This window comes from Dicentrarchus labrax, unplaced genomic scaffold (assembly GCF_905237075.1).
Source record: "Dicentrarchus labrax unplaced genomic scaffold, dlabrax2021, whole genome shotgun sequence".
Taxonomy (NCBI): domain Eukaryota; kingdom Metazoa; phylum Chordata; class Actinopteri; family Moronidae; genus Dicentrarchus; species Dicentrarchus labrax.
Genome location: NW_026136707.1, coordinates 2339723 through 2365371, shown reverse-complemented (window position 1 = coordinate 2365371; position 25649 = coordinate 2339723). Strand labels below are relative to the sequence as shown.

Below are 25649 nucleotides of genomic sequence, written 5' to 3'. Positions count from 1 at the left end.
CAGCAGGATGAGTTAGTTGTGTTGTAGGCTGACTGGTTTCCCCACGAGATTCACCCAAACGTCGCGCTAATCCGGACAAACTGTCACTTAATGAGTGTATTGCTGTCAGGTGTGTGGCTGACAGAAAACGCAAGAGAGTACGATAGACAGAGGCAGACATTTATGGTCTTGAATCCTAATTTCCTGGTGAGCATCAAGCATTCAGTGTGTAAAATGCTTTTGTGTCGTAATAGTAAAGCTTTTTTTTTATGTGTGTGTGGTTTTGGTGTATTATCCAAGGCTGCTCAGTTGATGTGTTAAACAGCAGTGGATTGTGGGACTGCTGGAAGGATTAGCCCCAGAACGACCCCGGTTTCAAAGATGCAGCTCACTGCTGCTGCGCCAGAAAACGCCTGTCAAACACCTCGTGGCTAATGATGACACGCATCCATATTATGTGTTGGTTTATTTTGGTGAGGAATGTCTAATGATCCGTGTTTATTTGAGACAGACTTTCATTGCTCTTTACCAGCACTGTCCAGCTTTACATCCATACACTGACACAATTCAACTATATGATCCTCTTTACTGGGAAGAGTAGCAGCTATTGGTAGGAAAAAAAGCGTTGCTCAAAGGTACTTTGACAGTAGAAGCTGAGGGAATAACATGCCGACTTTCCTACCCCTGGTTCAATTGCCCTGCAGCAGCAGCAGACATATTTTATGTTAACGCACTGAAAAACAGAACTCATTTATTTAAAATGGAAAATAAAGGCTTAGCCAACATTTCCTGTATAGATGCGATCTGTGTGTATTAGTTTATTTCAGTTGTTTGAGTATTGCACAGGCCATACTGCTTCTGCTGGTGCTAAATCTTAAGGTTCTGGCATCATTTTCATGTAAGAATCAACACACTATGGGCGCCCAGTTAGCTCAGTGGGTGGAGCTGGCGACCCATGTACCGAGGCTGGGTCCTTGCTGCAGCAGCTCAGGGTTCGGACCTGACCTGCGGCCCTTTGCTGCGTGTCGTCCCCTCTCTCTCTCTGCCCCCCTTTCCTGTCTGTCTTCAGCTGTCTAATAAAAGCAATAAAAAGCCCCCCAAAAAAAGAATCACACTATGTTTTATAACGTGGCGTATATATATATATATATAGAAGCAGGTGGTCGGGCTGGATGGTGGCCGTACATGTTGCAGGACTGTCTCACGTGGGGATACGTGTCCATATTTCTGCAACAAGATCACTTTGGGTAAAATTAGGAAAGATTGTGATTTTTGTTAAAAGAAAAATGAGTGAGTCACTGCTGACTTTTAAATCATGCTTTAGTCACTACGGTAGTATAGTTTTGTAAGATTGCCTATTTTGGCAGAAAACAAATGAAATACATTGTCAGTAAACATTTTACTAATACGTTCAGTGTCAACATTTAAAGCCAGGTATGTTAATTTATAACATTTCCCTATTAATGGAAAATGTAATTCGCTCTACATTTTTTTCCCTCTTTATGTTGCAAATTCATTGTATATGAAGTTGCTAGGAGACAATCACAGAAATCCTATTAACCTCAGTGGCCGATGGGGTTAAAGTGGTTTGCAGCATCCTGGGTTTGGGTCTGACTGGGAACCTTTGTCATCCTCTGTCTATTATTCCCCGCATTCTCCCTTTATCTCTCAACTTTCTATCTAATAAATCCCCAAAAAATCCATCAAAGCATAAGCAAAGAGAACAGTTTCTCCTCTCAGTATAACTCTAAATAGACCAGAAAGCAGTTAAATCATACGATATATTGTGTTTGAAGTAACTCATCTGGGAAAACGCTGTTGCTCTGAACTCATAGTTATTGTACAACTCAAGAAATTCCTAGTGGATTAATTGACTCCTGATTGTCTTTAGTGAATTAATTTCTCAATTCTCAACATGTGTGAAATAGTTTCTCTAGTTTTATTATCCGGGCAGATGTATCTAATCATGCAGAAGGATTTCTCAAAATCATCAATATAATGATGATCCGTGTTATATATATATATATATATATATATATATATATATATATATATATATATGTATCGGGCTATACAAATAAAGTTGATTTGATTTGTCTTGAACTATTAAAGTTTAGATATGTGATCTGTGGACCATCTTAAAACATTTCAGGAAATGAGGTTGTATAAAAAGTTGCTTCTGGTGGTTCAGTTTTTATAACTTTTTAAGTTATTAGATTGTGTTACTATCTGAGGGCGTGTTCCATTTATGTCTGTTTGTTCCCAAATCAGACATCACGTCACGCAGCTTAAGTCATAAAACTTTTGGTGGAGGTCATGATAAATAATAAACCACTGGCTGTGTAAATGGAGCCTCTCTGAGTGTTGAGGAGACATTTTAGAGATGGACAGATTAAACTCCCAGAGGGTCGCGGTCGGAGCTTATCTTCAGTCAGAAAAGATCCTCACAGATAACCTCGCATATGCCGTTTGCTGAAGGCTGTTTACCAAATCTCCTTATATGACCACAAGTACATGCACTTATTCACTGTGAGTGATCAGAATGGGAGTTGAACCACAGACTGTCTAAACAAGACGTATAAATGTGGTTTTCAAGAGCACAGATGACATAGATGAGGCCACTGACTGAATATTAAAGGATAACGCTGGTGTTATTTTTATCATTCTTATATTGAGTTGATAGGATTTCTCCACAGATTAATGCAGACATGAAGAAGGACCGTTAAGTCTGGTGCTTATTAAACACCAATTTATATTGTGATGTCAGAGATATAATTGTCATTTTACAGGAATGAATGATCTCAGTGGCCATAAAAAAGACCATAATAGGGGATTTGTTAAAAATGAATACAAATGTTGATGTTTCAATGTTAGCTAATTAGGAATTTGTCAACTGTGGAAAAATGTCTGGCTTCACAATTAGTCTTTAAGTATTTGATTAAAGGGAGGCGGCCCAATTACAGCCCTACTTTGACCCCCTACTTTTAGGTTGACAATGCAAAAATACACTGGCTGTGTCGATCACAGTTAAACAACGTGTCACCCAGTGCAACAGTAGAGCTCTTCAGTGTGGTTATTATGTGGATTTCTTTTATGCATGATAATTAGTCTCCACCTCATGTTCTGTTTGGAAGGAGCATTTATTTTGCCCAAACCAATCAGCAGTGACTGACGTTAACTAGACAAGCTATTTCTGTAAGTTAACACATAACGACCTCCACAGCTTTCTTGAAGCCGTCCAAGCTTGTGTTCATTTTTCTGACAGAGGAAGATGACGTCCCCTTCTTGAATCACACCTCTAAAGCTCTAATTGGATCGGTTGTTTTCCAACCAGGAGGAACAGCTGTCCATAGGTGCACTCCAAAACTCAAAACCCATAGCGACAGCTTGAGCTGAATGAGCAGGGTTTCCACTCTATTTGTAGTTGTCACACAAAACTTCACGTCAAGCTAAATACCATATGTACCTGCTGTATTATAGACAACACAGACTTTTAATAAACACATATTTGTAGTGGCTGAATCCGAACGGAAAGGGTACCGTGGTGTTTATGGCAACTGAAGCTGTGAAAAGATGAAATTAGAGTTTACAACAGCACCACCACTACCTGCTGCTTGACTATGAGCCCTTGCAGCTGTGTAACAAGTGGCATACCGGCATGGCCAGCTGGGGTGCAGCTATTGAACACAACACCAGACCTTTTTTATTGCTGAAAAGGTATTGGATTCAGCAATTCAGAAGTCTGTAGGGAGGCTAGATTTCTTTTGCATGAAGGCATAAAGTTACCTTCATGTATCTTGTTAGCGGGATAGACTGTTGAGACTGTTTAGGGAAACTGTTGATGATGATAAAAAGATAAATCTCTACAAATCACGTTGGTTTCATTTGCTTGCAGTGGATAAAAACAGTTGTAGTGTTATTGTAAGGTTTGTTGCAGGTCAGTTCTCCATCAGAGAAACTGTTGAAGTTTCCTCTTCATTCATGACAAACAGTCTCTTTTGGGTCATCTGCACATATTATCAGCTTTCTTTTACTTGTCGAGACGCTGTCTTGTCTGGGTCTCCTCAAGATCATCACCGACCCCCCTGCGGGGCACCCCCAAAGTCTCCCAAATACCCCCCCACCCCCCGACCCCATAATCCGTAATCCGAGCTCCTCGTCGTTCAAGTACATTAGTGAATTATTCCTTTAATCCAAAGGGGGAGCGGCCGTAAAGCAGCTTTCTGCATTACTCAACGAGCCGCCCTCGGATGAAGTAATCGACCAGAGGATAAGTATACAGCCAATCACGTCTTGTTTTAATTTGTTTCACCCGTCGGGTTCACTGCCAGACTCCTTGAGCCCACTTTGTCCGTCGCATAATGCAAGACTCCCAGCTTGTGATGTCATTGTGTGGCAGTAGACCACTGGTGTATGAGGCTGGAAAATGTCTTTGGAAAGAGTGAAGTGCACCAGTTGGTGATTGTATGTGTATGTTTGTGTTTATAATTCAGATACAAATAACAGCAGATGTTACAACCGACAGCCCAACTGCAGTTATTCTTTGCTAATATTTGCTAATATTCCTAAAATGACTCCTAGCTCCTGTGATCTGATTTTAGGCCCAGTTTTTTTGGGATAAATTTGTATATAAAAATTGTACCACTGAGATTAATTTAAATGTGTGTGTACTTCTGAAACTAACAGTGAGCTTTGTAGAAGAGGATGGTGATGTTTTCTGTCCCAAACCAGTTTATTTTCATCCCCTTGGTTGTTGAATTTTTCATAGTAATGGTTTCTACATCTCCTTATGTCATGGTTTGTGTGGCATCAGCATTTCTTTTCTACTGCTGGCTGCACAGAGGTAATTTTTTCTCCCTTTTAAGCTCTATACATGTTCTCTGAGCAGTTTTATTCATCATACAAATATTTTTAGATTCAGTGCAATCGTAAAGACCCCACCCATAAATCTGCGTAGAAATTATAGAAGAAAGACTTTCCTGATGTAGCAGACTGAGGACACTCTGAAAGTAACTGCATTTTCAGATTTATATTAATCATATAGTATGTTGTCCCATTGAGGACAGTAACTACATTCATACAATGTGAACACAGTAAAATGCACAAAACTCTTCTTTTATTATCATAGATATTTTATACATTTTCAAGGGTATTTCTGCTCTTCAACTGTAGACGTCTCTCTAATGAGCCCTGCACTCCAGTAACTGGCCCATTTAAGAGCCAGAAGTTTTTTTCTGAGCTGGTCGATACAAACTGCAGTCTCTCTTTCGAGTGAAAACATTTTCACATCATTAAATTTGCTGAAGTTCCCTTGTCACTTTGTTTCTCTACTTCTCTCTCAGTCTGAGGGGGAAAGTATTTTATTTGCCTTCATTCAGGTCATAGAGACTGAGGTTCACTCATCTGTGTTCAGGGTCTCTCAATCGGCCTGTGAGATTACAAAACCTTCGTTTTCCTTTCAAAGCCTTAAATCAAACTCAGAGCACTTTTTCAGTTGTTATATTTGTACTAAGGAACATTTTCTTCTGTGTGTTTGTAGGAAACTTAGTCGGGACCAATGCCACTGAGCCAGACAGCGCGGCCAATCTTACCTCCCTGCTTAACGAGGAGGAGGGGCCTGTCAAGGTCAACGAGATCTCAGCCAGCCCCAATGCGATCACCACTGTGAGCCCAAGGGCGGGTCGGATCCCCCGTGCCGGCGAGGAGGAGGATCAGAGCAGCGGCATGTTCGGTGAAACGGTGGTTCCCGCTGTGGAGGAGGTAGGCGTGGCAGCCCCGCCCCAGCTCAGTCCTGATTCGGCCGAGACAGAGCACCTGCTGCCTAGCAACCCACGTGGACCGGAAGTGATGGAGGGCGAAGAGGAGGAGGAGGAAGAGGAGGAGCGCCTGCCACACACCGACCCACCTTGGATCCACTCCAAAGACACAGCCGTGTTTGACCTTGATCACCTTTTCACCACCACCGCCCCGCCCTCAGTCGCCACCAACCCCTCTAACCCCGACGTCCTCCATGTGGACTTCTTCGACCCTTCCTCTCGTGGGCGCAACCTCGACCTGGCCCCACCCTCTCCTTCATCACTGGCCCATGAGCTGCAGGGTGGTGACCCGACCTCCTGGGCAATGCCGGACAACTACGACTACCTCACACCCTACGAGGATGGCGTGTCCCCCACTGCTGATGAGTACACCTACAGCACCACGACTGACGCCTACGAGAGTGACGAAGACCTCCGGCTCTCCGCTGGGTCTCCGGCTCGCTCCAAGCCCCGTGTCCCAGGGTCTGGCTCCTTCATCCCCGGGGCAGCACTTCCTGGCGCAGGAGCTCCAAATGTCCCTGTGGCGGCTCCTCCAGCGGCCTTGCCAGTGGACGGGTCAGACGGGATGGGGGGATGCCGCGTGGGCTACCAGATGGTGAACGGAAGTTGCCGCTCGCCCTGCGACATGCTGCCCAACTACTGCTTCAACGGGGGACAGTGTTACCTGCTGGAGGGCATGGGAGTCTTCTGCAGGTATGATGTGGCATAAACTCAAACACATTCATCCAGTGGAAAAATCATGTACTCACTGCATACGCACACATTTGCATCAAAAACTGCACCCATTCACATGCTGCTGCAATCAGTGCATCTTACTTTTTCCAGTGATAGCAGGACTGGATATAGACAAATCATATATACTTTAATCGCAATAGCATACAGCATCGTCAATTTCCAAAAGTAATGGCCAAATTCAGGACATATTCATTTGTAATACAATATAATATTTAGCTGTTTATATATATATATGTGTGTGTGTGTGGTGTGTTCAAAATCTGTGGATATACTTACAAAACCCTGCCAAGATTTCATATTACATAAAATGTTTTAAAAATGTACAATTTTTTATAAAAAAAAAGTGTCCTAGTAAAAGTATAGTATCACTTATGTACCAAATTATAAGTAACCCAGCAACCGTATAGCTAAGACACGCACTGACTTTGCCTCAAACGACCAGTGTGTGGGATCTTGTGGCATCTAGCAGTGAAGTAGCAGATTACATCTCGCCTCACGCTCCCCTTCCAAGCATTAAAGAGAAACTACAATAGCCACAAAGCATGCAAATACCTAGAGCCAGTTTGTCCATCCTGGGCTACTGTGCAAACATGGCGGTTGGTAGATAAAACCATCTCATTCTATTCTTTTCTCAACAATTCTTGTTTTCAGTTGATTATACACCAATGAAAACATACTGTACGTATAAATATTATATTACATTACTTCCAATAGAGCCTTCTAAATGTTACACACTGGACCTTTATGACTGTAAATGAAAGGAGTAAAAACCCAGCAAAGGATTCAAAGTTAATCAAGAAAAAGGAATACATTTGCCATTCTTGTTGAAAAATGTACATTTCACAAAGCATTCAATAAACAATGCGTTGCAGCTGCGTTAGGCTTCATCGGGATCATTCATTTGCATATATAATCAATAATAAATATATTCTGCAGCATGCACAATGGGTTCCACAGAACAATCAGACACTAGTATATAATATAAAATGCTTTGTCACCTGCTGTGTGAGGCTCCACGAAACTCTAGATTTATTGTTCTGCTCTGCTGGTCAGGAACATGTGGAAAAGCTCAGTGCAGAATATAAACCAGTGTATTATTGTTATTTTTAACAAGAGACTCTCATGAGGAAATGTCCCTTCTTCTGCCAGGCTGTACGCTGAAATTCGTTTTGCTTTGTGCTATTCGACTCTCCTTTGTCATGCAAATGGTACACAGACACACGCATTATAGATTATACAATACATTACAGTACGAGCAAATACACAAACACATACACAGAAACTGAAATGCAAGGTTTTGTAAAAACAACTCAAACGCTCACTCATATACAAACATATATGGATATTATTTTCATATTTTGCCCCCTCTGTTGCCCCGTCTGCATATTGATGAACGCTTTCATTACTATATGACCCGCTTTCCAGGCATTAGCCTCAAACTGCCGTAATGACTCTCCTCAATACTCCAATAGGGTTGCTGAATCTAGGTGGAGGTTAAAAGTCAAACGGATTAAGAGAATCATTTATGAAAATATGGTGTAAGCCACAGAGTAGTTCCAGCTCAATATGAGTCCTCTGCGAATGCATCTGAAAGTCAACAGTGCATCTGTGGATCAAAACGTCCCGATCTGTGATGAGAACAGCTACACTTGAGTTTAAAAAAAAAAAAAACCATCACATCATCCCGCTGGGTTCAGGATTAGAGCAGATGGGGGAAGGGTGACATGTGCTTTGTCCAGTAGCTTTTCTATTACTGTACTATTGTGGAACTGATGTTCATAATACATATTCAATGGATCAATACTAAATCTGTGTTTGCAATCTGCAGTAAAAATCACTCCCGGGCCTCCTTTAGATAAAAATGTATATATTTACCGTTCTTTCTCCTCTTTCCTCTTCCCGATTCTCCATTTCTGTTCCCTCTGATGTGCTTTTAAAATAGTCAAAACTGCTCATATACTGGACAGTGAAATTCATCCACGCTTCCTCAAACAATAGGCGGTGCTTGGTGACACACAGACTATTTGCAGGGCTAGTTGGTGAACTACTGTAGCTGCTAGAAGCTGCAAGCTGGGAACATACCAACGGCAGTCAATCTCTGTACTGAGCTGTTTACTTCCTCCTGGAAAGCTAGCAAGCTGTCAGATCGCAAGCTTGTTAGCGCAATCGCTAACAGGAAAGTAAGTTTACACACTTTAGACATATTTGTCTCCTGTCTCATAACTGTCTGCAACCCATTCCTCTTCTGTGCAGCAGTTTATATTTGGACAGATTGAATGATGCAACGCAGCTATTAAGTTACGATAGCTTCTTCAGTTTTGTACTCTTCAGCTCTTTGTTCCCTCAGATGCATCTGTTACATCAGAACAGGAGAGTATTTCGTCATTGAAAGAAGAGCACTGAAGACTTTTCTTATGTTCTCAGTTCAGTAAGAGTTTGACTACGTTAAGTGGTTTGTTGATCTGATTGGTTGAAGTTCACCCATGATAGACGGTAATAGACAGATGGTTCATCAAGTATTTTTTGAAAGTGCCTTCCTTTTCTGAAGAGTTTCCAACAATGATTCCCATCTAGTGAGTTAGAGCGAATCCATAGATAATCCATAGGAATCCATTGGTAATTCCACTGATTAAATGGTTTTAAATACCGGGTAAGGTCTTTACAAACTGCTATAGGTGATAGATCCATAATACTGTTTCCCACTCATGTTTATAACTGGCTAAATGTAGATGACGTGACATCACTTATAGATGCTTTTATTAGCATTACAATGAGGTGGTCATGGTAGTAAATGCCTAAAACATCAACTCTAAACATCAGGTTTAGGTCACAGTCCCTGAGAACAAAAAAACTCCCAGAAAAGACTTCTTTCCACAGCCGCCATTTTGTACTGACGGTCAACACCCATACAGGAAGAAATCCATCATACAAGAGGCATAAAGATCAATTTACAACGCCACTGTAGCCTTGGTTGAAAATGGCTGCACAAAGAACAGGCTTTAAAAGCAATTAGGCAACAACAAACACTGACTGACGAGATCTAACAATGTCAGTCCGTGTTTGTGCTCTCAATCACACAAACATAGGCTTCACAATTCAGAATGGAAGAGATTTTACATACATTCCCCCATAATCATGAACTGAGTGAACCAACCAATCAGTGAGGAGATTACTTCCAATTAGTGAACAGCTGCACAGATTAACATGCAAATTTATGCACAGTGGCGATCAGTCTCCTGACTGGAGTTGACCCTGCCAACAGCTACACACATAAACACCAGACACATCTCAGCCTAAACTAAAACAAAGAGATGTTGAATGTCTCAGAAAACATCTAGACAGCTCAGATTTATATCTGGAAACACAACCTCCTCATCCTTAATATCCTCTGACATCCCCCATCGGAAAGTTGTATGGAGCAGACCACGACTCACGACTCTAGCAAACCTTCCTCTCCCTCCATGTCAAAAGTTGGTATTTCTTACATGAGATCCACCATTTGAAACAAGAAACATATACTGGAACAACATTAAAATAGTTTATATTTGAGGTGCTGCATGTGTCAACAGATCATTGGCCACAATTTAACTATGAGACTTAAGTATAAGAAGCATAAACGAAGAAGGTAATTGTAGAAAGGGCTGATGATTTGTCGTTTTGTGAAGTTTTAATTACTTTAGAGCACAAAAACTGGAAGAAGCTGTTCTTTTACCAACTTTAAAGGTCCAGTGTTTAACATTCAGAAGAATCTATTGACATCAATGGAATATAATATTTAGGTATGTGTTCATTAGTGTGTAATAACCTGAACATAGGAACCTTTGGGTTTGATGTTTTTAGTCTACAGATGCCACGGGTCGCCTTCCTTGGAGTCCTCCATTTTGAACCGCCATGTTTCTACAGTAACCCACAATGGACAAACCAAGCACAGGCTGTCGATAGAGCAGCCACTGTAGTTTCTCCCACACATTTCACAAATATTGACGCGAGCTGTTTTAAGTTAGCTGCAATCTGAAACGTAATACTTAATACTAAAACTTAATAAATTCTACAAGATAAAAAATTATATTTTTGTTTTAATTTAAGCAGGCCAATCTACCGAAAGGGTGGTGGATGATAAAAAAGCTGAATTAAACATTTAAATGCCTGGTTAGTTATTTTACTTACTTTCGTCTTTTCTGTACCACCTTAAAAACGTCACATCACATCCCTAATTTTTATCCATATTGACTATTTGTGTGTACATCCTCATCAATAACAAACACCAGTTCAGTTTTTAACTATTTTTATAAACAGAAAGATTTAACAACATTAGAGAACAAAGAGTAATTTAAAAAATAGTCATTGTCAATTGTCATTAATATTTTAGAATTACAGTTACCAGTGACTGAACAGTGACTGATAAAAAAAAACTTACAGTTCTGTATCAAATCAACAGATTACAAGTGTTATTGACTGAGAGCGAAGTGGAGCAATGCTCACACAGCAGCCCTGTTGACAAAAAACTCTTGCTAAGCGGACAACATGATCCAGATATTTAGGGCAGATTTTGGGCCTCAGTCAGCAGATAGTAGCAGTGATGAACCTCCTGAGAGTCAGTCAGACCAGAGGCGTTTGACTGCTGGGCAAAAAGTGCAATATGGGTCAATGGAGCGCTGGCACAGATGAGGACCAATATGTTCCTCTGAATGTGTGTTTAGGCATGATTGTGCGCTTATACATATGAGTTTGTGTATACATGTGTGTTCTCAGTTTACATTCGTGTGTGTTGGTGCGTGCAGCTGAACTGGAGCTGCTTCATACATCAGGCCAATTCAATTACAGTGGGATGAATGTTTGGACCTTTAGCCCTCCGCAGTAAAACACATGACCCTTTGAAGTGCTGTTTACTGACCTCAGACCAGCCTGTCGTATCTCTCTCTTACAGGCATAAATATGTACCTGCAAGGCTGGGAAGCGAACCTGTCTCAATGTGACTGATTACCTGCCTCAACACTTTATAAACCTGCTGGAGAGTTTAAGAATGAATCCATTATAGGTATCATTTCATTTTTCCCCCTCATACTTGCACTTAAACAATATTATTTTAAATAGTGGTGGTGCTTAAACTGTGCTTTAATTAATATATTTTTAATTTTTTAGGTAAATGGCAAACAATGGCATAAAGAGAGTATTTAAAGATCGGTTTATTACCCTGCAAAAGATCAGCTGAGGCTCTGGACGAACTGAAACATACTGACATACATGCCACTGTCCAATCTCCTATCTAACATGCATAAAGTCACCAGAAAAGCTGCAGTCTTATTTCTAATGTTTGCTATATCGTGATTTCTTCCTTTGTCAATTGTCGCATGTCACAAAGCTATGTCACACAGATTTATGCACAGGGTTTAACAGGAGTCCTACCGTTGATGTCTGCAGCATAGGTTTTGATTAGCTCAGCATTGGATTTCTCTTATTTATGGCACCCCCGCGAATCACATGTGATCAGGCCGTATCCTGCTTTAGTTATATTCTACACGCTAACTGTGTTTAAATTGTTGGAAACCGGAGTAGTAGGATTTTGCCACCTGTGTGTTTCTTCAACTTCCTCATTGTTGCCGTCACTCTCTGCTGTCTCCACTGGCATCAGAAACTTGGTGGAGAAAACAAAGCACCAAATTACAGTTCTCCATTACCTCCATAGCTACACTGTAACCCTTTAATATACAACTATGCATGAAAGTTCAGAAATTAACCCCTAATGATGCCATCAAGAGATGTGGTCAAGAGTGTAATTGGGCTTGGAGACTTAAAAAGTTTAGACAGAAAGCCTCTATTCTATTGAGAAGGGTAGGATACTTTTTTTTTAACCATATTAGTGAGTAAAAGTTAAGTAATTCCAACTTTATGAAATAACAATAAAATAATCTCTCGTGTACCACTCTAGTGCACACAATTCCTTCATCTTCAGGATACATTTCCAAATGTTTTACTCAAGTTCAGTTTTTCGTCATTGTTAAGTTAAGGGGCATACTGGAGTTCCGGGAAAATTTCAAAGCAGTCTGAGTCTGAGCTGTCACACACACTTACAGAGTCTGTTGCTAGTTTAGTTACAGCAAATGTCTCAAATTGTCACTTCCAGAGTCTGAACGTAGCCAAAAAAGACTGCAAAAACACTCCAGTGGTCAAATTCACTCAAATAAAGCCAGACAAAAACACACCTTTTGTGACTGCTTTCATATTGTGACATTTATACTGGAAACCTCAGTCACACACTGCGATGTGATCTCTTTTTTTGAAGTTATCTGCGGCATCTCCAGCGCTGGCTCCCCTGTCCCTCTGACTAATGGCATCTGACAGCGTTAGCGTTGTAAATCGCTTCCTCCACTGGAGCTGCAGGACTGAGGACCATATTCGGAGAAACAGATGAGAAAACAGAGGGAGGGGAAGGAACGAGGGTGTGTGTCTGGGAAACAGAAAGAAAAGACAAAAGAGAGGGTGTTTATATTCTGAATATCTGTGGCTGAAAAAGTTAGATATTGAAAGAAAAAGAAAGCGAGGGGGAAAAAAAAGGGAGAAAATAAGCTTTCGACAGGAAAATGAAGTGAGAGGTGGACAGAGAAAATGAGAGGAGGTGGAGGAGAAACTGAGTGAGAGAATGAGTCAGAACCTTATAACGCTTGCCAGTATGGAAACGACTCGGCCGAGCCAGGTCGAGATTGTGTGTGTGTGTGTGTGCACGTGTGTGTGTGTGTGTGTGTGTGTGTATGTGCGTGTGTCCTGCAGCTTGATGTAATTAAGTGAAGTTTTGAGCACCAACAGCAGTTTGTATCCATTTTAGTTTTCATGAACAAATCATGGCAACATTCATATACACACATATACACACATATACACCCCCCCCCACACACACACACACACACACACACACACACATAGGATTAAGGGTGTATTAGGGATCACTTTCAAGTCAAAGAACGTGGGGTCGTGGAACCAGGCCACAGGTCAAACACACAGGAGATTTACGATTGCAGAGAAAGATACACAAACACACACACAATTACACACAGACACACACATGGTTTGTTTTTGCCAAAGGTAGTCTGGCCTGGCCTGACGTATTCTATTGTTGACACACACATGCACACGCAGAAATGTGTTTCTGGCAGTGGTCGTCCTGCGGCATTAGTTCACTGCGCACACAGACACACACACATGCAGAATCATCAGGTTTTTATTGATCTTTATGTGGGCGGGGCTAACAGGCTCTATTGAACCAGTTCAGCTCTCTCTGTCTCAGTGTCTTTGTCAGCCTCAAATTCCTCTAAATGTTTTACGCTCTTATTTTGAAGGAGTTATGGAGGGGAAATCGTCTGCGCCAGAGCTGAAACAAACAATACAATGACAAAATAGATCACAATTTACAATTACATTATAATAGTCTTTCATTTGGATTATGTATATTTATTTATCTCAGTATTGTGTGGATGTTATTATAGATTTGTGTTATATACACCTAAAACTAAACCATTAAATGACAGCCATCCTCCTACTTGATGTGTAAGCCATAAAACAAAATTAGGTGTGCTGGTAAATGAAAATAATTAACAAGGTGGAGACACAAACTGGAGTTTAGAGCCCATTATTTTCAATCCTCAATAATGTATTATTGCCATTACACTATGTCCATTAACCAGAGGCGAAAAAAGATGTTCAAACTGTCCTCCAAGAAATAGTTTTACATTATTGGCTTTCTCATGGAGAGTTAAACAATAAGATCAATGCCATTTTTATGTCTGTGTTCAGCTCCGTCGACATAGTTTGCATTTAGTCAACGGTGCAATTTTCTTGTTTTTTGTACGTTTTATTTATAAAATGCAGCCCTCGCATAGTTACAGAATAGTTTTTTAGTTACTGAAAGGTGCTCCCCCCCGATGTGAAGATCCATTATATGAACAGAAAAAATATATTATAAAAATATATTAAATATTAAATACATATATAAATATTCAAAGCAAGCTCAGTTTGCTCCGTCAATCCACCAGTCATTGAAATAAATGGATTACAGTCATAGATTTTGTTGTTATGAATGCAGATGGGACTAAACCCAAAGACTGATTTGTTCACCATACTTCAATCTGCTCACCAGTGGAAGTAACGGCCAATATCCTCTCTAGTTTATCATGATTTAGTGCATCAAGATGAATGCGCGTGTCAAGCTTCCGGAGGGCATCTTTTCAGCCTATATCCTGGCTGATCGTTGTCGTAACTGTGAGCGAGGGCCACATCTGCATACCGGTAATTGGTTTGCAGTTTATGGTATTGTGAGTGCTCCCCAGGGACGCAGGGGGTTCATTTAAATAAGTTTTGGTCACAGTTGTGTCCAGAGAGATCCATGCTGAGTGAATCATTTGCTGTGTTAACCAGCCTCTCTTTATATACGATAGTACGCAGGCTAGCCCTCAGCAAAGTCTGTTAACAGCAAAGACAGAAGCTCTGCAGCAAATATAAATGTGTCAAGTAAACAGAAATGGACTAAATTAGGTGTTTGCTCACCAGAGATATGAAAATAATTGTTTTGGATGGTGCAAGCGGGAGGCTTTTATTGGACTGTAGAAATTGCAGTGTTCAAGAACCTCCATGCGGCATCACACTCATTATGTACAAGATCGCTGTATTTGTGAGCCTGTAATGAAATACAGGATCATTTGTTCAGAAATTCTCTCTTCCTTCCTTTTCCACTTGGCTGAAAACACTGGAAAAATAACCACTCCACCCGACAAAATGTCTGAAAGTATCTAAACATTACTACCATGGTTTGAATCGGTCGGATTCTTCTAATGCCAAATGGAGAACACTGATTATGTCGTCATGTTTTCAAATCCCTTTCCAGTTTTCAAAGTGAGGGATTTAGCACTACTAGCTGATTGAATGGAACAGTTTTCTGCCCACTGTGGCTACTAATAAGGTTATAATGGTTCCATCTGCATAATGGAAGCCGATGATATTTTATTTAAGCTGGTTTGTTTTGAACGTGGTGCAGAGGACTGGGTGCCTCTGGGAAATCTAGGTGGATGGCTGATGAAAGCATTTGACCTAAAATAATACAAATAATACAATAATGTGTGTGTGTTCAGACGGAGGTGGCCTGGATTGTACTTGGATCAGTATCTTTTTGTTCTCTTATCTAGTTTATTAGCTTGTTTGAAAGCAGCTGATGAGCTGTTGCCAAATCTACGAGACATCATGAACACGCTGCAGCGCAGACTTCCAGTTTTCATAATTATTTTTCATAGTGTGTCACATGCTTTCAATCAGCAGCAAAGTGAAAGACAGACTGTAGCAGCAGGGTGTCAGTATTCTGTTCAATGTACAAATGCACAGCAATTTATTTTATAGAATCAATGCATAGTTAATAATAAATACAACTCCTCCTAAATGTTACACACTTGACCTAAATAGTTTATGATGGCAAAGGCTCACCCAAAGTTTAGATTCTCAATACCAGGATGTTGTAGGACGAAACACCAAATATGGTCTAAATCCAAACAAATGCTAAACTAGTGGTCTCCAACATATTTAGCTTGTGCCCCTTTAAAGCAAACCAATGGCTGCTCACTACCATTATTGACCAGGCATGAGAAAACCAGCAACAAGTCTCCCGAGAGGCATTTTGAGTTATTTACAGATTCTGAAAGTGTAGTTTCTAAGCTTTCCAATGATGTCTAACACATGGATATGATAATATTGATCATATTTGAAGAAGTTGTGGCCATTTGAATGTATGCACATCTCAAAACCCTTTAGGGAGAAAACAGCCCTAGAACATTTGCAATTCTCCCCTCAGGAAATTCTTACCCAATCCCTAGTCAACACAATGGTGCTCTTTTGCATCTCATTAAGATAAGCCCTACCCCCTGCACTCAGTGACATATGGTATCTGTTTTGGTATTGTAGTGGTTTGAACAATGGTTATCAAAAGCAGTTATCATGTAGTTAATGTTGATGTAGTGTTATTTTCCTTAAGCACTTTAGTGGACTGATCAGAATTAGAAGGTACTTTATTGAAATGGAAATGCTTTTATTACAAAAAGCCCCTGAATATCATTCATTAATACACAGGATAAAATGTTACAATCCCTTGTGCCATAATCCAAGGTATAAACCACATCTACACATCTACAAACACATCAGTTTAACACTCTGTAAAGCGACATGAGATGTGTGTATTGTTTTGGTGCTCTATAAGTGAAATTAAATTGAAATTGAAATCTAGAAGTGCAGTGTAGATGGATCAGTCTGTTGCTGAATGAGCTCCTGTGGCTGATCAGCACATTGTGGAGAGGGTGTGAAGGAGAGTCCAATTATTTGGTGATATCACATCCGCATCCTCTTCTGCATACTCTTCTGTGGACTCTTCTGTGCTGTGACCCTTGGCGCCGGGCATGTGATGTCTCTTGCCTCGTCAGCACAGAAAGGCCTGATTTTTTCATAAAGATAGGTCTGCCTGTCAATGTTCAGTCCAGGTGGTGCTAGGACAGGAAGACTGTCAACAGCCAACAGTCAACAACCGCTGAATCGCACAGTAGCTGGAATTCAACAGGTTGTGCATCACAGTGAGTTCTTGCAAGCACCACACCTGGTCTCTTAGCATCAAAGCTGTGACAGAATAAGCACATAACAGGACATTTTAAAACATGGCTAACTATTTTCCCATAAAACACTATCATGGCCATGAAATTATTTTTTATATGTACACAATGTGAAAGTTTCAATATAAAAACCGGAAGTGCTGATAACTCTTGATCTGTGGGAGCTTTCGGAACTTGGGACTCAGATGCTTCTGCCAGTCGAAGGTCTCGACTAACACTCTTCCATCTGCATTTCCAACAAGCTGTGGGATATTGAGGTGACTCTCAGGAGAGCTGTTTTCCACTACCTGATGACAAAAAATGAACGTTAAACGTTTCATTGAAGCAGAACAGAGAACAGCACTGAAGTCATTCATGTTAAAAGCTCTGTGTTGACAATTTTTACACAAGCCCAAAACTGTTCCCGCGACCTGCTGGAAAACTAACCTCAGCGATGTCTGCCAAAGTGTTGACTCTGGTCTTCATGTATGCTTGCTTGATTAGTCCAAAGCCACAGTCAGGGGGTAATTTGGTGTGGCCAGCAATAAGGAAGTGGATGTCAATTGTGTCACGAAGCTTGTGTCCAACCCGCCATGCAGCGTACCAGAGCATGAAGTTGTTTTTGTTTTGCCCACTGCAGTTGTCACAGTGAAGATCCACGTCTGTTTCTCCAACTCCGAAGTTGCTGAAGAAATGATGCATGTAGCTGATGACTTCATTGCTCCCCTTACTTGACGACATGCCTTCATCAATCAGGAAATTCACCTGTTTTTGCAGCCCTTCACAGGAGACACCAAAAAGGCCACATTTACGTGGAGTCAGGAAGAACATTGGCCCGGACTGAAGAGGGTTTGAGGGAAAGTGTATCTGAAGAAGACAGAGGGAGAGAGGGAAAGGGGATTAGATTAAATGAAAGACATGTCGATTCATAACTGTCTAATAAATATAGATATAGATTACTATATTGCTGCTATTCTGCATTTGCACTATTATTAGGCTACTTATTCTCCGTGCACTTTATTGTACAGTAACGCTTGCTGTGTGTGTCTGCTGCAAACCAAATCGCCCTTTAAGGGACATTTAATAAAGTGAAGTAAATGATGTGTGATAAATAGTACCTGCTGTGCAAAATCAAAACTGTAATGCATCCTGATCTTCTTGCTTGCTGATGGGGAGGGTCCCAAAGACAACTTAGAGTCAGCACATGTCTTTCTGCAGGCAGCAGTCATCTCGTTGTACACAGCCCTCTCTTTTTGCACAAGGGCAAGATGATCGTGTTGCTTCTTGACCGCTTCAGACTTTCTATCATCTGGGAGGTTTGCACTTCGTACCAGCTGTTGGTTATTGTTTTGGCACTGCCAGCAGAGATCTGTACGTGGCCTGCAACTTCTGATGAGTGGGAGAAGCTGGTTCCACTGTGCTGTGAAGCGTGATTTAGAAACTGCACGCTCATCTGAAAAACAGATATTACTTACGATTATTATACTTTAATTGCTAATAGTGCTTCACATTACTTCACATTACAAGCACTTGATTCGAAATCAGTTTTTACACATACCAAGCTCCTTCGCAGACTTGACGTAGAGACGCCAAACTGAGGCCTTAGACACAAGGGTTGGCAACAACTTCACATGCCAATCCCTATGCTCAGGATGTCGGCCAGGCAGCATGATGGCATTGTCTTCTGCATAGTTCTTCTTCTTCTTTTCTTTCTTCCTTAACCGTGGTCTTGCCCCATTCTCCTCAAAGTGTTTGATTATATCAGTCAGGGTGTCTTTGCCAATTCTGAGGAAGGAAAACAAAGAAGTGTCACATCATGGGTCTTGCTAATGATGTATCCAAAACTGTCATCCAAACTGTTCCTCAAGTAGACTAGTTGCTAAAGCATTAGCATCACAGTCAATTCAAGCAATCTTAACAGGCACTTTGGCACCTTACCCTGGATGTATTCACCAAAAGTATCCTCCAGTAAGGTAGGTGTTAAATCATTAGCATCAGTCAATTCAAGCAATTCAAGCCTTATTCAAATTAATAGCAGATGCTCCCATTACTAGCCAAAGTCAGTACAGCTTAGTCTCGGTGTGCATATCATTTTAAAAAGGTATAAACATGAAAACAGAAAATATGAGATAACAGTTTGTAATCCCTGTGACTTTGAATGAACACATAACGCAAAGTAACTATAACTTGGATGTTAATGGAAACTCACCCCATAAGAAACTGAAAAGTATTCCTGCAGACTTCATTGCCTCCGATGGAATAAGTGGTCCGGGGGCGCTTTCTCTTCGTCTGGGGCTTTTTGGTGGATGTAGTCATCTCCGAAGTAACAACTGTGCGTCTGTTTGCCTCGAGATGTCCAATTATTCGCATGTCTCTTTTTGCAAAACACAAAATGTATACTTTTAAGGCAACCAATACTGTTATCTGAAACATGGAGTGGCTTCTTCGTGATCTCAACTTGCACATTCTGCAAAAAAAAAAAAAAAAACGAAAATCACTAATTTTGAAAAAAAACCGATAGTTTCTTTGTTTATGTGAATTTCTCCCAGCCGACTTGCTGCTGGTTCAGTTCTGAGCAGTTCAACCAAAGAGTGAAGACTGATCTGTATTTCACTTCAAGGAAAAAAATAAATGATTTGTACAGTAAATCCAGACTAGAGCATTCTGTAAGACTACAAAACACACATTTATAGTATATGAACCAACTAATAATGTAGTGGGTGACATCATCCGGAGATGTCTCCGAGATCGGTCCTGGTGAATCACACAGCTATTTTTTTTATCAGATCTACCTCATTCTAATTCAGGCATATTTTCTTTCTTGAAACAAAACAAAAAGCTCAAAACTTTTATCCTCCTTTTATCGTCTTCCTTCATTAAATTTCAAATTAAGTCATCTAATCAGATGAGATCAAACTCTCTGTTCCACAGTCCTCTCCTCTGTCAGCATTTTTAAATCAAATCCAGCTTTTAATCCTGCCCTCAACCTGACCAGCGGTTGTCCTTCCCCTCCCAAAGCCCTCAGCATAATGAGAAGGTTTGCTTTTTATTTAACAGAGAAACTCAAATGAGGTTTTGTTTCAGAGCTGATGTTTTATGGTCCGAATAAGTTTCCAGAGGCACCGATGTACCCCTTCCTGTCCTCTGCTGGCCTTTTATCATCAGATCCACCACTTACTGGCTCTTCTCTTCTTCCTTTGCAGTTATTGCATGAGAAAATATGCTTTGCTTCAAGGAAAAAGGTTTAAAAATAGTGTTGTTTTAATGCAAATATATGATTTATGCTAAAATATTCAGTAAACACCCTGCTGTGCCCTCTCCTGTCAGTCCAGATCCAGCTCCGGCCTTCTGTTTGGTCTCTCTTCCTCTAACCTTCAAACATTTCTCCCTTCTGCTTGCTTCTCTGTTAATATTGCAAAAGAAAATGTTTGTCCATTTGTTTCTCAAAACCTGTTTGTTTCATTCTGTTTTCATTCTACATCTATTATTGTGGTACTAAATAAAGTTGAGATATTGTCAGTTGAGAAAGTAACTGTTTAGACTTAGAATATTTTGTCATTTTATTAAAATAATGCCTTCCTGAACATTTCTTCTTATATTTTTGGAGACGTGAGGAATAGCTAACCTTGGCTCTTGGCAAGCCCTTGAACACTGAACACAACACTGACAGGTGATCACCTTTTAAGTTGATGTGGCAACCTGCTTACATATGCATCCAGCTGTTAAGGTCAATCTTCTTTTTCCTCTGTTTTTGGTCTTTACCAACTCCTGAAGGGTTACTTAGCTGTTAAATGCACCACCATATTCAGCAGTTAGATTCTAACCGTGCCTGTCTGCTGTTTGGTGAAGAGCAGGTAGTGTACAGTGGGTTTTTAACAGCGAAGTTGAGGGCTGAACAGCAAAATAATGAGCTGAAACTTGCTGTAATGCTCTGTAAAGCTGGGGGGAGCTGCAGATTCTTGTGATAATTCTCTGTAGTTTCCTCATCACAAGCAACCCCTTTCACAAAAAATTATTGATTATGGATGCTTTAAGAACTTGAGTTGCAACTTTACATTAACCACCATAAGCTACTGATCACAGCAGAATAACTAAGGCTGTAGTGACAAAACTGTAGAAAAACAGGTTAAATGAAGTCTTGGTTTAAGCAGCAGTATCTTGACTCTTTGAGTCGGAGCTCATATCAGTATTTTCAGTTTCCAAAAATATCTACCAGAGCCTGTCCTCTGCTGGCCTTTAGCCCAACTAAACCAACTGTCTGTCTTGAATTGGCCTTTCACCACCCCCCTTGTCTCCTCCCTTCTCACCCTCCATTACCCCTCATCAAAACCAACAGGGGGTCTTATTAGGGGGCCACAGGCCCATCTGCACCATTGTCACCCTCTGAAAGTTAAATTAAAGACTATCCCTCTTTCTCTGTCTATCTGCCTCTCCCTCTCTCGCCCCAGCAGGCCAGCCTAATCAGGTAAATATTGAGAGGATTTGTAGCTCTTTGTAATGTGGCTCGGGCCGCCCCAATGCTAATTCTGCTGGGCGGCAACAACTCCTTAAATACAGCTGTGGTGAGCCGTGGTGATGGAGATAAAGACGGGTTGGGGAGGAAAAAACTCTGCTGTGGGACACAATGGGACGGCCTGCGGGACGCGTGGGAGATTTTATAGGGGAAGGGAGTGGGAACGAGGGAGGCTGGTCGACACTTCTCAGCCAGAGAGGCATCAGTGCTTTTACCCTTGGAAAGAGTTTTGACCGTCTAAGTTTTTTTGTCCCTGATGAGGAGTCATTCCCAATTTGATTTCTGCTCTGTGCTGCTGCCCTGGATGCGAGAATATTGGAGAAAGAAATCCAATCCTAAAGATTGTCTTCGAAATTCAGCCAAGAACGGTTTCCTGTTATGTCAGCCTCTGAAACTATGTTCCAAAAAATCTTAATGGATAAGGCCTGTGACATTCTCTACAAACCAGAACTAATGTGTTGGCACTGTATCGTTTAGCAAACGTAACTCAAGCAGGAGTAATTTGTGCATTTGTTTGGGACTATTATCAGCTGCAGGTTAATACATACTTGGCACCCTATAGTCCTAACAGCAATGATATCTCCAGAAACTGCAAAAAGAAAATGCAAACTCACCGGATGGTTGGAAAATTTTTCTTCATTTTCCTCATTAGACTCAATACTATCAGACTTGTTTTTTGCCCAAGGAGCTGCAGAATCATTGTTTTGCAACTGTCACTGTACCTGCAAACCTAATCACATTCACATAAACCTCAGCTATACTTAAATTAGCAAACGATAGCATGCTTACAAAATGCTAACTGAAAATGGCATTTAATTAGCAATTAGCTCAAAGCACTGCCTAAGTACAGCCTCACAGAGCTGTTAGCGTGGCTGTAGAGTCTTAGTGTTTATATTTTTGGACAACGGTGGAGCGCTATGGCTTAGAGCAATAAGCAATATGTTAGGCTTTGGATAAACAGGCAATAGTTCTTAGTACAGTTCACTTTAATCCTTTTCTCATTTCTTTACAATTGAACCCACACATTCACCTTGGACTGCTGTGTTTTCCTCTTAATGTCAAAGAAAAAGAAAAAAAGCAGTTGCAAGAACTGAAAGCAGAGACGTGATTCAGCTGGAGGCGCTCAGCAAAGAGCATGAGGGAGGAGGAAGAGGAGGAGGAGGAAGGAGAGACGAGAGCGACGGGAGGGAGGAAAGACGGGGAGGTGAAGAGCCAGTGAACAAGAAAAGAGATTTTCAAGAAGACAAGCAGCGGGAGCGAAGGAGGAGGAGGAGGAGGAAGGGGGAGGGAGAGAGGGAGGGAGAGAGGGAGGGAAATGGAGAGGAAGAAAGAAAAGAAATGGGAACTAGGCGCTTAAGCACGGTTGTGTCCCTGTGGACGGCTGAGCGAGGATGCATGCGTGTGATGGAATGACATGTCAGCGCCGCATCTGCTCTGTTTGCCGCTCAGCTGGGTTGCCATGACGACCAGCCCATCCTCGCTCGCTTGCCTTCTTCCTTTATGCATCCTTCTCTCGCTCGCTCTCTACTTGCATCCCTCCCCCGCCCTCCCTCCGTCTAACTCTGACTTACATAAACCTCTTCTTTGTATAAACGCAGAGTTGCTCGGAGGTTGAGTGCATTGAAGTCTCCTTGAAAATGTGATATCAGGCGTCATCTCTCTCTCTCTTTCTCACTTATGCCCACACTCAAAATGTCTCCTGGCCCGTTGCCAGCGTTTCCCTTCAGCTGGTGAAATAAAAGCATCAAGGATTCAGGAAGGATACAGGAAGTCGTTCGGTGAAAGGAGCCTGCTTAGCATTTAGAGAACGTAGCTGGAGTGGCCATACGCCCCGACACCTCCATTCACTTCATACTCCCTTGTCTTTGTGTGTGTGTGTGTGTGTGTGTGTGTGTGTGTGTGTGTGTGTGTGTGTGTGTGAGTGTGTGCTTGTATTACTCACGTGGGGACATTGTGTAAGCAACCACATTGTGGGGACTTGCCTTCCTTTTAGGGACAATACGCAAGTCCCCATAACTTAAATCATAAAATTTTAGGGTGAAGAATTTGTTTAAGGTTAGGGTAAAGATAGGTCTCCTGGGAAGTGGAGTCATGGAAACACAACAGCATGTGCACTTGTCTAATGTCCATATGTGACAAAGAAAGGAAAGGAGAACATGGTGAAGTGATTTGTCATTCGTTAAAAGTCCAGTGTTTTTTGGAGGATCTACTGGCAGAAATGGAATATAATATTCATAGGTATGTTTTCATTAGTGTATAATCACCTGAATTTAATCATAGCCATGTTGCACCACCATGTTTCTACGATATCCTAGAACAGACAAACCACACACTGGATCTAGATAGGGCCTTTCACGTTTTATTTCTACCATTTTCCCCACTTCTTTTGCAGTTTTTTTTGCAAACATAAACTCTGTAGTTATTTCAAAACCCCTGGATCCTCAAAACCTACTGAAACAACATCTCTGATATACATGAAAAATACACGAGTAAGAAGATGAGTTCTGCTTCCTTCATGCTTGTATACTCTGTGTGTGTATGTGTGAGCCTGACAGCCTTGTGGTAAAAAAAAACTTTCTTTAGACAACAACACAGCCATAAATGGTAACCTCAAACTGGATGTCCTTTTGACAAAATGAGTGAGACAAATAATAATATTGTCTTGTTCTATATTGTTATGGTTATTAGTGGTAATATTGCATAATCAAGTGTACAAAAGGGGTAATTCCTCTAATTCAGTTATGGTCATATACTAACACCCCCCTGACCAGAGAGAAACAGTATACATTATACAAATAACACCTAACAAACACAAAAATAAAAAATACATTAAGTATACATAATATCCACATGAGCCTACTTACTTCACATATACACACATACATACAAACACAAACACACACTCACTCTTTTCACTCATGGTAAGCAGTGCTGTAATACATATCTCGTTACTAGTAGTCTCAGAACTACAGGATAAATGTATGTATGATGTATGTATGTATGTATGTATGTAAATATACATACATACATACATTATAAATAGTCACAATTCAATATTGATACATTAATGTACTTCTGGAGCCCCAATTTCTAATTCATCTTCTATATATGCATATTCTATATATGCAGAAATTGTATTTATTGAATTATTCAGCTTCCGGCGCCATAGAGTAGAGTTGGTTTGTGCGTCCATGAGAAAACTGGGCAAGACGTAATCTTAAAGGAGCAGTGTGTAGGATTTAGCATAGCGGTGAAATTGCAGACTACAACCATTTGAATACAGCTAAGCTTTCCAAGTGTGTAGGAGAAACTACAGTGGCTGCAAAAACTATTCCCTATGTAGTTAAAAACAGCTCATTCTAAGGTAACAAAAACATGATTCGTATTTTCAGGATTATAAACTAATGAAAACATACCTATGAATATTAGTCAATTTCTGCCAATAGATCATTACACACTGGACCTTTAACAATACTTTTATAATACGTTTATAATGGAAACAGATCCTATGTTCACACAGACAGAGTAATGCACAGCCACACATTGTTCCACACACTGAGACGGTGAAACAGCGTCGCGCAGCAGTTATAGTCTCGTTAAGTGGTGAAATAGATTTGCCATCTTAGATGCCAAACAGTCTGTAGACAAAGCCATCTGCCTCCTTCGTTTATGTCCTCGGGCGGACACCATACTCTGCCAAACGGCCACGGAGGGAGTCTGGGACTCAGATGTGTGTGTTTGTGTGTGTGTGTGTGTGTGTGTACACATATGTGCCCATAATGTACATCTACACATGGATGCCCATATGCATTGTGTTAGATTTGATGATCGCAAAATGTCTTTTACGATTGTGTGTGTGTGTGTGTGTGTGTGTGTGTGTGTGTGTGTATGTGTGACAGCGAGTGTGTTAATAGCAGGAAAATGCCCCGGGCTTTGTTTTTCTTCTTCACTTTCTATTTTCAGACACACAAAGTGATGACATTATCCTTTTTG

The 25649-nt window shown here is 40.9% G+C and overlaps 2 protein-coding genes across 10 annotated transcripts in view; one reads left to right on the top strand and one right to left on the bottom strand.

Annotated features, from left to right (window-relative positions):
• Nucleotides 1-25649, top strand: part of cspg5a (chondroitin sulfate proteoglycan 5a) — a 59443-nt gene that overhangs the window by 15345 nt on the left and 18449 nt on the right. For all 9 annotated transcript variants that reach the window (XM_051407539.1, XM_051407535.1, XM_051407533.1 and 6 more), the window contains exon 2: nt 5519-6488. In XM_051407539.1, the coding sequence (XP_051263499.1) occupies nt 5519-6488 (970 nt within the window). The remainder of the gene's footprint in view (nt 1-5518; nt 6489-25649) is intronic.
• LOC127367569 (uncharacterized) lies at nt 16750-19871 on the bottom strand. The gene is made up of 6 exons (XM_051407541.1): nt 19353-19871; nt 18702-18928; nt 18262-18596; nt 17591-18010; nt 17297-17451; nt 16750-17171 (listed from the first exon to the last, which is right to left on the bottom strand). Exons 1-6 carry the CDS (start codon nt 19607-19609, stop codon nt 17045-17047), a joined length of 1521 nt encoding a protein of 506 aa, XP_051263501.1. The 5' UTR covers nt 19610-19871; the 3' UTR covers nt 16750-17044.